The sequence below is a fragment of the Cervus canadensis genome, chromosome 28 (assembly GCF_019320065.1).
Source record: "Cervus canadensis isolate Bull #8, Minnesota chromosome 28, ASM1932006v1, whole genome shotgun sequence".
NCBI classification, from domain to species: Eukaryota; Metazoa; Chordata; class Mammalia; order Artiodactyla; family Cervidae; genus Cervus; species Cervus canadensis.
The window spans coordinates 18,541,062-18,557,543 of record NC_057413.1 but is presented as its reverse complement, the minus strand read 5'-3'; the positions used below and the strand labels follow the sequence as shown (position 1 = coordinate 18,557,543).

Sequence of the window (16,482 nt, the reverse complement as noted above, 5' to 3'; positions counted from 1 at the left end):
GGAAGTAACTTGAGTATGGGTAGCTCTTTTACAGACTAAAATACACAAGGTCATTTGGAGGTAGTTGGATCAGCCAGAATAAAGAACAGGAATCATGAATTTTAAGTCACTTATTAAGTAACTTCAAGTCGCTGGGACCCAGTGAGGAACAATTTAATTATTCTGATAAACTAAAACTAATTTGCAGTGTAATTTTTATATGATTACAAAATTAGAAATGAAAAAATGAAAGCTATATATACTTGTTGGCTTAGGTAAGCCAACTCAGAAGTATTTTATTTTTCTCAGATCCATGTATATCTGTTAGGAACTTTATAAAGTATATCAAAATTGATATAGATTACAAAATAATTTTGTCATGGATTATAACATTATATATATGTGTGTGTTTTATTCTTTGTTCTTTGAATATTGCTGATTTTGATGAAAATCTAAAACATCTAAAAAGAATAAAATAGAAATGAAGGGATAAGAACAAAATTACCTTTGATCTAGGGAAATCAATGGTAATAATACTACTTTTATTTTCTGCCTACACTTAGAAAATTTTGTTGTCCCCATTTAAAGTCAAGGTAAAATAATCACAATGGTTAAGATTAAGTCTATGCAAAGAGTTAATAGTCAAATTTAAACATCAATTGCATAACAGATGATAATATGTAGAGTAGGAGTCAGGAAACAGAAAGAAGCCAGATACCATTCAAGCAGCAGTTAAGAAAACTCAGCCTATTTAAGTGGATGGATAAAGTTATTTTCATATAATATTCTAAATTGCCATAGGAAAATATCACTCACTTGTGATATTCTTGTTTCCATAGGGTTTCCATTTGAGTTTATGGGTCATAATGAAACATATGGGGAAGATGAGTGATTAAAAAACATTCGGGTTATATGGCTGTACTAAATTAGATGTACTCAGAACATTAGCTGTTACCTAATTAGTTTTTCATTCTGCCTGATGATAATAAACTTTAATTCAAGGGAGCACTGTAAGGGAGATATTGTACAAGTTGTTAGAGGATCACAGAAGGACTGGCCAGCACCCTCTTCATCAGGAAGTGTTATCACGGGGAATCCCTCTTCTTCTTGAACTCACTACTTGCTAAACTTCATGCGGGGTTCACTTTCCAAAAGTGCATTCTTTGAATTTCATTAAGATGCTGTGATGACCACAATTTGTATCTGGGAAGGGTTTTATTGGGAATTAAATATATTTCGCATAGGAGTATAATTCACATTAACCTTACTAGCTAATGAACATGATATTGGATGTCACATTCTTATCAATTTTACTTCAAATTCTGCGTCTAGTGATTGACGACACAGATAAAGACAGCATTATTTTCCTTATAAACAGATTTGTGTAGTCTTCCCTTCTTAGAATATTATCTTATATACTGAAAGGCATAAACTCCTTGCTGTTCACATTTTTTCTCATTAATTTACTGGGTTTAGTGAGCTGCTTTTTAAAATTAATATTTTATAGTTTAATATTTTTATGAGAAAGTCTCAGTAGTAAAGCATGGTAAAATGTTTATGGTCACACTGAACTTTCTTATTTACATATAAGAGCTTCCACTTAATAGATATCTAGTATTTCCAGAAACTATTTAAAACTAGCCATTATTCTGTTATTTTTCTTTTTTTGTGTCCTGATAAGTTCCAATCAGTTTCAAATATTGAACACATTCAACTATAGTTTTTAATACGATTTAAAAATTTTTTTAATAAATCTGGTGAGAAAGTATCCTTTAAACAAGATTTTTGTTGTTGTTTAGTCGCCAAGTCGTATCTGACTCTTTTGCGACATCATGGACTGTAGCTTGCTAGGCTCCTCTGTCCATGCGACTTCCCAGGCAAGAATTCTGGAGTGGGTTGCCATTTCCTACTCCAGGGGGTCTTCTCAACCCAGGGATCAAACCCACATTGTAGGTGGATTCTTTACCACTGAGCCACGAGATGAGCCTTGAACAAGATTATTGGGCTTAAATACTAATTATCACCAATTACATGAACGTATCATTCGTTGATTCTTTGGTCACTTTTCTTACTTAACATGAACAGTTTTAACATTAAAATACTGTAATGTTACTAAACTAAATACTGATGCACTTAAATGAGGAAATGTGGCAATTTCTGTCATTGTAGTTGCGGAAAGGCTAAAAATGCATAAGTGTTTGTATCCCTTCTCTGTAGGGGAAACAGATTCGTATTTATTACAGACTACATGGTGATGACATGACTGCTCTGCCTCAGCAGCTCTGCTTTCATTTTTTAGGCAATAAAATTCATAAGGGATAAGTGAAAAATAATCGAGGAGCGTTTTTATTTTTACTAGAGTGTTTGTTATTGCTTTGCTGTGTAATATACACTAAAATGTCTATTCACGATTCAAAGGAAAAAGATTAGAGCTGAATTTCAGTGTAGTGTGCATCCAAGCATTGAATTTGATCCTCAGTGTAGTAATTGAATGAAAGCAGTATTGTGTATCAAATTTATCCTTGCTCTTTAGTTTGTTAGCAAATGGCTTTTATAACGAAGATTTTAGGGTAGGGGAAGACTTTAAAAAAATCGAATCCCTTTTCTTCTTTCTGGCAGATGAGTTGGTATCTTGGGGTGGGTGTTTTTTTGTACATTGTAGGGGAGTGAGAAATGGAGGTAATAACAGAGAAGGAAAACAGAAGGCTGCATACTCGCAGGAGGTTTTTTAACCAGTGTCTTCATAGCAGGAAGGGTGTCTGCCCTCCCTCAGCAGGTGTCAGCAGGAGTCAGAAAGCTGATTTGTGAAAGCTCTTGCCCCAGCTATTCTTTCTAGATCATTATTTTTGAGCAGTCGGTGTATTAGTTGCCTGTTAGAGCTGTCACACATTACCACAAACATGGTGCCTTGAAACAACATACATCTTACCATTCTGGACCTCAGAATTTCCAAAATGGTCCTCACTGGGCTGTAATCACGGCATTGGCAAGGGTTTAGTCCTTCTAGAGTCTCTAAGAGGGAACTTTCTCTTCTTGCCCTTTGCTAGTTTTGAAGGGTTGGCTGCAATGCCCTGGTTTATGGCCTCCTTCCATCTTCCGGGCCAGCAATGGCCCCATGGCCCTTCCCCTGACACTGATCTCCCCGCCACTCTCCTTCATTTCCAAGGACCTTTGTGGTGACATTGGGTCCACAAGAATAATCTAGGATAATCTCCCCATCTCAAGGTCAGCTAATTAGCAACGGTTGTTCTATCTGCAACCTTTATTCACCTCTGCTACACGAAGTGACTTACTCAGTTTCTGAAGATTAGGGTGGAGAGATCTTTGGTAGCATGTTATTTTACCTACCACACATGGTCTCATTTGTATTGATGCCTGTGTCACTTTTATGCCAGTCTTCTTTCTCTTCACTTCCCTCTATCCCTCTCCTCCTCATTTAAATGCTATGGTGCCAAGTGTGGTCAGATTGGGGCAAAAACCCTGTAACAACACAATTAATGGACCGGGCTAGTGGCTTTTACATTGTACTGTTTTTATATTCTGTCTCCATGCAGCAAATATTTTTGAGTGCTTGCTCTTCATTCTTTCAACAAACACCTTTTGACTCCTGTGTGCCGAGCTCTCTTCTACACTAGGTACAGAACAGCAAACAGTAGGGTGTGGTACCTGCCCTCTTGGAGCCTACACTTTGGTGGAGACTGAGCAACACTAAAACACCAAATAAACAAGAAAAATACCAGCTAGTAATAAATGCTAGTGAGAGAGTTTAGACGGCATTGTGGTGAATGACTTGAATTGGTACAAGGCAGGTTTCCTGAGATCTGAATGAGAAGGAACAGCTAATCATGGAAAAAGGGAGGAAAAGAGTATTCCAGGTAGAAGGTGTAAAAACAACAAAGGCATGTGGGAGCAACGAGTTTGCTGTTGGAGAAACAAAACGTGTCTGGAATTTAATGGGCAAAGAGAAACTGGTATGAAATGGGGTCATACCACATAAAGGGAGTTCAGGACCAGATTACATCTCTGTAAACCATAGTAAGGAACCTGGATTCTGTGTATGTTGGAAAGTGTTGGAGAGCTTCTTAGTAATTTTTATCATCTGTTCATATTACTTGACTATTGTGTGGAGAATAATCTAGAGGAAAGCAAGAGCAGAAGGAGAGGGGACCCTACTTTGTAAGCTGTTGTAATAGCCCCTCCAACCGATAGTGGTGATTGAACCAAGTTGATAGTGGAGCTGGAAATAATATTCACATATTTGGAGTGTATTCAAAAGGAGATTGAATTGACAAGGCTAGAATGGAATGGATATAGGGAGTGAAAGCAAGATGGAAATAAGAATTCCCAGGTTTGGGATTGAGTGGTGGTACTATGTTATGGGATGAGGAATATAGAGGATGAACAGTTTAGGCTTGGGACCCAGAGTTCTCTTATGACCATGTTAAGGTTGAGATGCCCATTAGACATCCAACTTGTCAGGTTAGGTAATTGGATATATGAACTTGGGGATCCATGAAGAGGCTGATATAGATTAGAGAATCTTTGGCACATGAGCAGTTGAAAATTATGTTAAAGCTTGTTATAAGGGTTAGAAGAAATCTTGAATGTGGGTAAGATGATTATTGGTGCACCAAAATTTCACAGGCAGGTGGTATATGACAAAAAGGGGCACTTGTTGATGTTGGGATGGAGTAAGACTAAATTCTTGTTTTTATGTAAATCCTGAGGGACAATAAAAGTATTCGTCTGTTCCATTAAACGCTAAACCCCTTGCTCTCGGTAGCATGCATGCTCAGTCTCTCAGGTATGTCTCTGCGACCCCATGGAGTGTAGCCCGCCAGGCTCCTCTGCCCGTGGAATTTTCCAGGCAAGAATACTGGAGTGGCTTGCCATTTCCTTCTCCAGGGTATCTTCTCAACCCGGGGATAGAACCTGCATCTTCTGCATTGGCAGGCAGATTCTTTACCACTGAGCGAGCTGGAAAGCCGACCCTAGGTAGCACCTACTCTTAATGAGTTGTGATTAGGACATCTGAGCTATTGGTAGCAATACCTATACAATCATTGCACATAATGATTGCCATTATGATCTAACTTTACTGTGCAAGTTTAAATGAGCAGTCCTAATAAAGGGAAAGTAGTTTAGGTTTTGAAGTGCTTGCATAGGACCACTCTTGATGAAAAACTTAATATTTTTGCAAAAACTTGAAATTTCTTGTGTTATCTATCCTTGCAAGCAGGTGTTTTAAGTTTTTAATGTTTTATGTTTGCCTTCTTCCATGGGGTGTGTGTTCAGTAGCTTTTTTTGTGATTTTCTTTTTTTCAAATTCATTTTTATTGGAGTATATTTGATTTACAGTGTTATATGTTAGTCTCAGGTATATAGCAAAGTAAATCAGTTAAACACATATTCACTTTTTTTAAGGTTCTTTTTCCATATAGATCATTAAGAGTATTGAGTAGAGTTCCCTGTGCTATAAGTAGGTTTTTATTAATTATCTATTTTGTGTGTGTGTATATATATATATAGTAGTCTGTATATGTCAGTCCCAGTCTCCCAACTTATCCCCCCCATCTGCCCCTTTTTAGTTCCTTTTTACTGTGGCACTGGCAGAAGGGGAATATACTGTAACAGTCTAATTCTTTACCATTGCATTTTGGCCTTGTTGGCAATTCTTTGGTGTTATTTTTAATTTTCTAGTTTTCAGGCCTGCTCTTGAACTTTCACACTGAACATTCACATGCCCTTGAACACTCATCATGAGGGTTCGTCATGTTTTTGAACATCCAGTTTGGCCCTGAATGAAGTACAGTAGTTTCCCTTTATCTGTGGTTTTGCTTTCTACAGTTTCAGTCCCCCACAGTCAACCATGGTTGGAAAATATTAAATGAAAGACTCCAGAAACAAACAAGTCATAAGTTTTAAATTGCATGCTCTTCTGAGAAGCACGATGAAATCTCACGCCCTCCCACTTCTTCCTGCCCAGGAGGTGAATCAGCCCTTTGTCCAGCTTATCCCACTCTTTAAACACTTCAGTAACCCTCTTGGTTACTCTCGGTTACTCTGGTAAGTCCTCTTACCAGATGGACTGTAGAGGTATTGCAGTGCTTGTGTTAGAAGGAACCCTTATCTTACTTAAATAGTGGCCCCAAAGTGCAAGAGTAGTGATGCTGGGGACTTGCCTGGTGATCCAGTGGCTAAGACAACCGTGTTCCCAGTGTAGGGGGCTGGGTTCAATCCCTGGTTCGGGAACCAGATCCCACATGCCACAACTAAAGATCTTGCATGCCACAACTAAGATCTGGTGTAGCCAAATCAATAACGAAAAATAAAATATTAAAAAAAGAATAGTGGTGCTGGAAATTCAGATATTCTCTTGTGCCTAATTTATTGATAGAAATTAAACTTTATCATAGTATGTTCTTATAGAAAAAAACATAGTAGTTTCCATGAAAAAAATTAGTCAGTAGTCAATCAAAGAAAGAAATGGAAAATTTTATTTGAGCCAATCTGAGGATTTTAACCTGGGAGGTAGCCTCTGAGAGCTCTGAGAACTGTTCTGAAGTGATAAAGAGGGAGGCCAGTACATATATGATTTTGACAAAGGGGTATGTTTAATCCAGCACTCATCTTGGTAGAAGGTCAGTGCTATTTTCAAGGAAAAGATAGCTTACTTAGTTAATGGTTTTATTGCTTTTCTAAGTATGGGAATATGCAAGAATCCAGGTTCATCATCCATTAATTACATATGGACCCATCAATTTATTATGTGTTCCAATAATATTTACTGACATGAGAAATACTCATGACATGATTTGAAAGTAAAAAAATATTTTGAAATTATATATACATTAGGATCTCATTTTTATGAGTGTGTGTGTGTGTGTGTGTGTGTGTGTGTGAGCATGTGAGAGGAAGGGGAGGGAATCTCTGGGTCATGGGATATTTGTTTTCTTCATCTCCCAAGTTTTCTAAAATGCATGCATGCATATTAAATAATCTATGATCAGAAAATGCTGTTTAAAAAATTTCCACTAGAAAATCGTATTCCTCTATTTTAAATTTCATACAAAATTTTAATAAAAATTCAAGTCCTTTTTCTTATCAGAAAGTAACTTTCTCGCTGCTTTTTTTTCCATTACTATTTATTTCCAATGTTTCTTTCTTGCGCCGTGCTACTGAAGGAGGTGGCTTGCACATCTCCATTCGGTGAGGAACAAATCCTATGCCATACTGCACCCAAACACTTTGGCCTTTGTGTTCTGTGTTTCCGTCACTGCGCACAATGCCGAGCTTTGCTGACTTGGCTTCTTGCTGTTTCTGTCCTCGTGGTTGCCATTTCTCCATTCCAGCACCCTTTCCATGTTATTTATTATTATTGATCTCATTCTTCTTTTCCTGTGAAATGTTTATCCTAAAACACATCTGCAAGCCGTCCAGAGCTCTGCTCAGATACAGCTAAACATTTCATTGAACGTGAGCACCACCAGTATATTTCTTTAGTACCTGTAGGTTTCTCTTTGTGGCCTCTTTGAAAGCATGGGCAACACTCGGATGCAAATATGTCATTCCCAAAAGTCATGGACATAGGTCATAGTCTGCCGGGACCAGCATCTGTCTTTAAAGGACATTGTGTGGATTACTATGATTGTTGTCTTTTAAAGTAATTCAGAAGGCAGAAAGGAATGTCAAACACCCTGAATTTTCCCTTTTTAAACCATTTTGGGGATAACATTTGATAAAATGTGCAGCCCTGTTTGAAATTCGTTTATTCTGCCTCTACACATTCTCAGAATTATGAACTCCACATGTGAGTAAAGGGGAATTTATTTTTCTATCATTTAATTAATGTCTTCTACCATCAATGTAATGTTTATTATTTCATTGAGTTTCGTGTTCCAGAATTTGGTGGAGAGAGAAATATCCACTTACCCTCTCCTTGTAGACTCCGATTTTATAGACTTAGATTACTCCCTTTCACTTCTCTTCTTTTCGGACAGAATAATTATAAGCTATTTTCCTTGCCCCTTGAAGTGTCCTTCCCCGTACTTTTCTTAGCTCGAGAATTGCTTTGTTGAACTTGTGACCAAAACTTTCTGCATTTACTCCAAGCTAAACATCAGTACATGAGAACATCACCACATTTTCTGTTTTGTTTTTCTGTATTCTTTCTTCTGATATGCTGAGCTGCAATTACATTTTGGAATCTATATTTTCAGTCATAAGAGTCAATGGAGTCAGGACATAACCATTAGACCAATTAAGTCAGACAGAAAGACAAATATCACATGATAACACTTATATGTGGAATCTAAAATATGATCCAAATGAATTTATTTACAAAAAAGAAACAGACAAACAGACACACACACACACACAAACACCAAACTTATGCTTACCAAAGAGGATAGCAACTGGGTAGGGGGAGATAAATTAGGAATTTGAGATTAGCGTATATACACTATTATATATAAAATAGTACCGATCACTGCAAGGTCATCAAACCAGTCCACCCTAAAGGAAATTGTCCTGAATACTTATTGGAAGGACTGATGCTGAAACTTAAGCTCCTTTACTTTGGCCAACTGATGAGAAGAACTGATTCTTTAGAAAAGACCCTAATGCTGGGAAAGATTGAAGGCAGGAGGAGAAGGGGACGACAGAGGATGAGATGGTTGGATGGCATCACTGATTTGATGGACATGAGTTTGAGCAAGCTCTGGGAGTTAGTGATGGACTGGGAAGCCTGGTGTGCTGCAGTCCATGGGTTCGCAAAGAGTCAGACACGACTGAGTGACTGAACTGAACTGATATATAAAATAGATAAACAACAAGGACCTAATGTATAGCACAGGGAGCTATACTCAATATGTTATAATAACCTACAATGGAAAAATATGGAAAAGAATATATACATATGTGTGTGTGTGTGTGTGTAACTGAATCACTTTGTTGTATACTTGAAACTAACACGCCATTGTAAATTAACTATACTTCAATAAAAAATAAATTAACCTATGTGAATTAATCTAACATGTTGAATCAGCTTTGAGGGCAGCTCTGTTATTCCTGGTTTTAAAAAAGGATAGTAGAGAAGTAATTAAAAAGGAAAATGGTTTCTCTAGGAGAAATGAAAAGGACTTGAGTTTGGTTATATTTCCTCTCTCCTTCCTTTCTTCCTTTTTCACTTGGCTGTACCTCCTAAGCTTCCACAGGGCTCTATTATAGACCTTATTCCTTTTACATCAGGGCACTTTATTGATGATGTGTATATATTTCTATCTGCTCATTAGTCTGTAAGCAACTTGAAAGAAATCTCAATCTCACTTATATCTTATATGGCCACATTGGCCCCTATTGTGTCTCACATACAATTGAGCCTCAGCGAATGTAAAGTTGTATTTTATGCTTTATGAAGAGTGACTTCACAACTTGGGCAATATGAAATATTATCATGTGGAATGTGTTAAATATTTGTGCTCTGAGAGAGAAGTTTCCATTTGAGAAGTAGAAGGGGTTTTAAGACAAAAGATGAAAACATTTTCTAGACTGTAAGGGTAATCACATGCTGCGATAGATTATCAGAGAAGGAGGTGGGATCTCCATCCCTGGAGATTTTAAATGACCGGGCAGAGAAAACATCCGTGAGAATGACTGAAGCATTAGACCTGTCCTGAGGCAAACAGATAGACAAAATGACGAATGGTCCTGTGATTCTTTGATTACTTGGCCTGGAGAAAGGAAGACAGAGGGAAGACGTTTGAAGTGACTTCAAATATGGAGAACAGTCCTTACTGCTTTCCATAGGAGAACAAATTGAAGGAGCTTAACCTAACATCTTAAAGATTTGGGTTATGTTTCGTAGTTAAGGATTTTAAGACATATGTTGTGAAAATCCTGTGGAAACCTGCAAAATGAAAGATTGATTTGTGTGAGATACGGAGTTAGCTCTGATTCTGTTGCAGTAAAAATATTTTTGATGTTACTCAGAATGGAGAGAATTGTTCTATTATTTTCAGTGTATAGCATTCTTTTGGGGAAGGCAAATTGCTAAAAGTAGTATTTTCAAGCACCAAGCATCATCATTGCTTCATGGCTAGGAGGAGCGAAAAGAGATAATAGGTGGGAAATCTTGCCCTTCTAAATATCTGTGCAGGATTGTGTTGTTTTAGTCGGTACCAGAAGGTGAGGGGGAGGCTGGGACACAGCCCTGCTCCTCTGGGTCAGCCTTGTTTGGGTTACTGAACATTTTCCCAGTGAAAATCGAGAAGAATTAGGGGCTACAAAAATCTTGCCAATACAAGGGGAACCAGAATACCTATAAAAAAAGAATCATTAGGAATGTGATTGTAATTTCAACATTCGGCCACATGATGTCACAATTGGATTTTGATTTTCACTGTGTATTTGTCTCAAATTATAGATGAAGGCGTTTTCAAAGCTGGAGAGGAGAGATCAGAAACGCGGGGGGCAGCTGAAGTCCAAGAAGATGAAGACACTCAAGTTGAGATTCCAGTGGACCAGGTAGCCACTATGCCTTTAAAAAGACGTGTGAACCAACGACTCCCATTTTCTTTCAAGTTTTGTGGGATGCTGTTTTCATGCAGATATGTTAAACCTTCTCAGGTAGCTAGAATGACCTTAAAAATAAAACACCTTCAGTTTTTCCTAGTATTCCTACAAAGAGGAGTCATTAGGACAGTCTTTATTACAGAAAGTGGTATATCTTTAATAAACAGCACTGAAGAATGAGGCGGGTTGGAGTCAGGTATGAGATACAGAGGAAGAAGCTTTGATACAACAGAGTATTGGCTTGGGGGTTTTATCTAGAAAAAGAAAGTCCTCCATTTAGAACAGCAGTTTGAAAATGCTGTTATCTTCTCTCCTTTAGGGTCCTTGAAATGGCTATGGTTGGAATTTGTTTTTCGTTGAAGGAATTGCTTACATAAATGCAGCTCAAATATTTGCTAAGTGTGTATTGATTTTCTTTTTCGGCCAGTGGAACACTGTGCTATAGAAGTGTGTGTGTGTGTGTGTGTGTGTGTGTGTGTGTGTGTGTGTGTGTACACACATGTTCTTAGGGAAGAGACTGAGTAGTATTCATTCTGGCTAAATGACACAAGAAATAAAAGTCATTTAGGCTTTTTAATACAATTCAGTCAGGTTCCTTACAATTCTAAGTGGAGGATTGGAATTTAAGTGAGGAGGGGGAATTCATAATCCCAGGCTCAAGGGAATACAAAAAATCACCAGAAATTGCCACTTGTTCTCTGACTATTATGTGATGTTTCCTTTTCAAAGAGCAAATTTTCACAATCCAACAAATTCCGTAGATGATATTCTCAGTTGTATTTGTCTTAACAGTGCAGCAGTGAAGTCACTGCCTGATTATTCCACAGGCATTTTCTGTGAGCGTCGCCTTCCTGATGAGAAGCTTAGTGTGTTAAAAATCACACAGATTTCCAAAATCCAATTTATTACCCAGGATTAGCTACAACTAACAATTTTTCATAAACTCCAGTTGTAGGTATTTTTTCCCTGAGGGAAACTGGGATTTTAAGTCTTCAGTGAAGCTATAATTAAATATTATATTTTAAGACAAAGAAGAGGAATCATCACGCTTGTACAACACCTAAGAGCAGTGGGAACCAAGACTAATTTATATTCCAGAGTCAAAAATGCCAAATATCAAGGGAAGGTCATAGCTTTACTATGGAAGGGAGATCTCTCTGTTAATCACTTAAGTTTTGTAATCTGTGATAGGTATTTCTTTACTTGTGAGTTGGATGATCACCGGAAAGAGGAGGGGATGTAGGGGAAATTGATCTCGATAATACTTGAACAGCCTTGGAAAGAGTCTGCAGAGCTTTATTTCTTATTTGACACAAGAATGCTAGCCTATTTAAATACAAGTATGCAAGAGAGACTGATTAAACAGATTGCTAAAGGCTGGGTAATTTCAACAAATTGATGTCAGTTTGAAGAAAAGAAAACCAGGTAACGAAAAGGTCAGAGTAGGTTTTGACCTATTTAGGTATTTCTTTGAACCTATTGGTAGTGGAGCTAGGATTGTCTTGCTCAAGGGGTTGGCCGAGATGCTTATGAAGTCAGGTCTTAGAGTCATTCTCTTTGTGGCCTGGTAATCTTTGCTCCATAGATCTTTGCTCTAAGTAGTTATGTCATAAATAATGTGAAAAACCAAGCAAGAGTGTGGAGACATTAATGTAAAGCTGATCATAAGTAAGAACAGAAAAGAAAAAAGTGGAAGTATTAGTCATTCCATCGTGTTTGACTCTTTGCAACCCCATGTACTGTAGCCTGCCAGGCTCCTCTGTCCATGGGATTTTTCAGGCAAGAGTACTAGAGTGGGTTGCTATTTGCTTCTCCAGGGGATCTTCCCTGCATAGGGACTGAACTCTGGTCTCCTGCATTGCAGGCAGATTCTTTACCATCTGAACTACCAGGGATGCTGAGGACCTGCCCTAATGGTGATGTTTGTAAAGCAATAACTACAATTTATTCAGTACTTACTGAGTGCCAGGCACTGTACTGGGCACTTTTAGCTCATAGAATTGTGATGACAACCCTGTAAGGTAGGTCTTATCACCCCCACCTTATATATGAAAAGTAAGCTCCTACAGGTAGAATTACTTGCTCATCAGTTGTACTGTTAAGTAGAAGAATTGGGATTTGTATCCAGATCTAACTTCAAACCACAGAAGTGATCTGGGGAAGAGTATTAAATGCCCTCCTCCCTGCAAAAGGTCAATTATTAACCCAAGGAAGGGAAAAAAATTCTTGCATAAGAAAGGAAATATCCATCATATACTCCTGGGCTCAGCTATTTCCTTTTGGGGCCTCCCGGGTAACTCAGCGAGTAAAGAATCCAGCTGCAACGCAGAAGACCCTGGTTCGATTCCTGGGTCGGGAAGACTCCCTGGAGAAGGGATAGGCTGCCCACTCCAGTATTCTTGGGCTTCCCTAGTGGCTCAGATGGTAAAGAATCTCCCTGCAGTGAGGGAGACCTGGGTTTGATCCCTGGGTTGCAAAGTTCCCTTGGAGGAGGGCAGGGCTACCCACTCCAGTATTGTTGCCTGGACAATCCCCATGGACGGGAGAGCCTGGTGGGCTACAGTCTACAAGGTCTTAAAGATTTGGACACGGCTAAGCACAGCACAACAGCATATTTCCTTTGGGGCCATACCTGCTTCATTTCTTTGGACTTGTTTCTCATCATCTCAGTTGTTCTTGTAACTTTAGTCAAAGGACCATGAAGAAGGGTGTGTGTATGTGTGGGTGTGTGTGTAAATATGTGTGTGTGTGTATGTAAATATCAAGTGCAGATTGACCAAGTACTTTATACATGTCTGAAAAACAGATCTTGTTTCAGAAGTAAGGATTAAGGCCTCTGTTGAGAGGCCGTTCACCATGGATCGCTGGTGTTTTTGCATGTTTTGTGAGTAAAGGCACAGATTGCCTTTGTTCGGGACTGCTTTATCAAGGATATTTGCCTAGTGAACAGCCTCCAAACACAGAGATAGTGACCTCCTCTGAAACAGTCATTCTCAATTGAAGGTGATTTGCTTCCAAGGGGACAGTTGGCTGTTTCTGGGCACACTTTTGATCATTATAAATGAGCGAGCGCTACTAACATCTAATGGGTAGGAATCTGCTGCTCATCTAATGAGCAAGGAATCTGCTCAGTATCTTGTAATTCCTCACAACTTGACTCTTCTCATGACAAAGAGGTATCCAGTCCAAAATGTCAACAGTGCTGAGATTGATAAATTCTGGTGTGGAGCGAAGGCTAGGTTTGTTTATGGGTCAGTATAGTAAAGATAGTGTCTCCCTATGGTGCAAAGGTCAGGCAGGTTTACTATCCATTGTAAAAGACGTGGTGCCATTGAATTGTATGCTGAAGACAAGTTAAAGTGGTAAAATTTTATGTTATGTTTGTTTTATCACAAAAATATTTGGAAAACATGATTTGGGTTCCCTAAGCTTGGGGTTCTTCCGCTGTCCTGCAAGCCGCCCTGTGTATCTCCCCCTTCACAAGGCCCTGTGGGAACGGAGCCTTGGGCAGCAGGTACAAATGCCAATCCTCTGGCTATTGCTGTTGCTGTGAGCGGTAGAGGCCTTTGTCTCTGAGCCAGTAGACTCTTGTCTTCTGCCAGCATCCGTGAAAAGATGGCAGGCTAATGTGTCAGCTTGTTAAGTATGGTAAAATTTTAGATCTCACTCAGCCTCTACGTCCCATCTGGCTTTGTGTTTGTGTGGTTAAGTGTGTGTAATGGGGTGTTGTGTACTAATTTCAGCTAAAACCATGTTTGAGCTCTGTCCCAAGGTCTAGATGCCTACTTTTTTCTTTTAAGAGACAAATTAACAATCCTGAGTCTAATACTGCCAAAACTGTGGGAAACTGAGGAATATCACGTTCTTTCATGGATTTGGGGAGGCCAAAACTGATTTCTTTTCTCAGGGAAGAGTTTAGGTCTCATAAGAATAAAATACCCTTTTAAAAAATAAATTTTTTTTTTTTTTGCCTGCACATTGCAAATCAATCTGGCTTCCCATAAGCAGTGAAGCAAGTGCCTGATTATCCAATATCTGTGGTTGTGTACCCTAGCACTGATGACGTATGTGTCAATATGCTCCATTTATACACGGATGCTTTTCCAAGCTAAGGAGGCAAGAAATGAAACTGTTCCATTATAGATAAGTAAACTGTCTCTAGTAGGTAAAGATCAGACAGGAGAAGCCACCATCTCAAAGACACAGGCAAATAAATACCTATAAAATAGGCAAGAAGCAATTATATTTTGGATTTTGTGCCATTTGAGAAAAGAGAGCAGAAAATGTAGATAGTAACTTCAGAGTGGTCTTGGATTGTTTTATAGCATTTTCCATCCATTTGTAGTAGATTTTGAGTAAGATATTGGCAATCCACTCCAGTATTTGTGCCTAGAGAGTCCCATGGACAGAGGAGCCTGGCAGGCTACAGTCCATGGGGTTGCAAGAGTCAGACATGACTTAGCAACTAAAACCACTAAAACCAGTAATAAAATGAGAATTGCAAGATTTTTCTTTTAATGGTAAATAGTTTCTTTAAATGACATTTAAGCATCATGAACACAGGAGCAGTGAAAGCTTTTTTTTTTTTAATTGGAGTTTTGATATATACTATTTTGTTATTGATTGATTTAAAACTTAATAAATCCGTAATAACAAAGTTGCACATATACTCTTTTAAAAAAATCAACCAATCTAACAAAAATTATGACAAAAATAGCAACCGCTTGTCCCAGCCTTTCCTACCTGAATTCTTGCTCTACAGATCTGATTTGAGCTGTTAGCTATTTCTCATGGAATACATGGCTATGTTCCTAAACCACATGTTCTCTTCACTCTATTTTAATACCTCTGAGATCTTTGAGCCTTACAAGTGATGACATGTCATAGTTTAATTGGCATTTTAAAAATTCTAAGACATATAACATAATGGAGATCCTTTTAATTGGTGACATCTTAAATACCTTATTTTACTTTTCAAATTTAGACATTATTTATTAATTTTACCTGTAATGATGATGGAAGATAATTATTTAGATCTCTTACCAACCCCTGCCTCCCCCTCCCCCCACCAAATCAGGCTATATTCACACACACACCTTTCTCCTTCTTTCTTTACATTCTAGTTTTATAGTAATATTTTCCCCAAATCAGTGTTCTATCTGCACATTATTTTTACTCTGGAAGTATTATTTTAGCTGAGCCATAGAGGATAGTCACTTTTTCTTTCTCTGGTAATATTTTTTCCTCCTCCCTATTTTAGTAATTGCCTATATTAAAAAAAAATTTTTTTTTGCTTAGTTTTCTAAGGTTTCATTTGATTAGTTTTGTCATCTGTGTAGCTATTTCCAAGCCATCTGCAAACTACCAGGACTATTGATCTCTTCTTGATGTACTCAAATGTACACAGTGACAATAATAAATTAATCTCAAGTTCGTCTTTTCCTCAAGCCCTTCAGTCATCTGCCTCAGTCATCAGGCTGGTTAGTTGGTTTTTGGATCTGGTTTTCAGAATTCTCCTGGTATTTTTCAGCCCCATTATTTTGGGAAGTTCTTTTGCTTCTCCAGTGGGTGGGTTCCCTATTAGGTTCTGCATCTTCCTCTTTCTTGGTCATACCTTTGCTGGTTTTGTGGAGCTCACCTCTAACAGCTGCCTGGGAAAAGCTTCGTGGGAGGCACTGTCATTTCTTGAGATTCTGCAAGTCTGAAAATGTCTTTTTTTTTTCTTTACCCAAACTTGATTGTAAGCAGGACTAGATATAAAATTCTAGGTTAGACATAGCTTCTCTCAGAATCCTGAGAGTGTTGCTCAACTGTCCTTTCCATCTAGAATGGTTGGGAAGTCTGATGGCATTCTGTTTCCTGGGCCTCTATAAATAATCCTTTTTCTGTCTCTGGAAGCTTTTAAACTCTTTTCTTTTTTCTTGGTGTTCT

At 38.2% G+C, this 16,482-nt stretch overlaps 1 protein-coding gene across 1 annotated transcript in view; it reads left to right on the top strand.

Moving 5' to 3' along the window:
• Window positions 1-16,482, top strand: part of DCDC2 (doublecortin domain containing 2) — a 153,744-nt gene that overhangs the window by 114,356 nt on the left and 22,906 nt on the right. Inside the window, exon 9 of the mRNA XM_043450799.1 lies at window positions 10,403-10,503. Coding sequence (XP_043306734.1) covers window positions 10,403-10,503 — 101 coding nt within the window. The remainder of the gene's footprint in view (window positions 1-10,402; window positions 10,504-16,482) is intronic.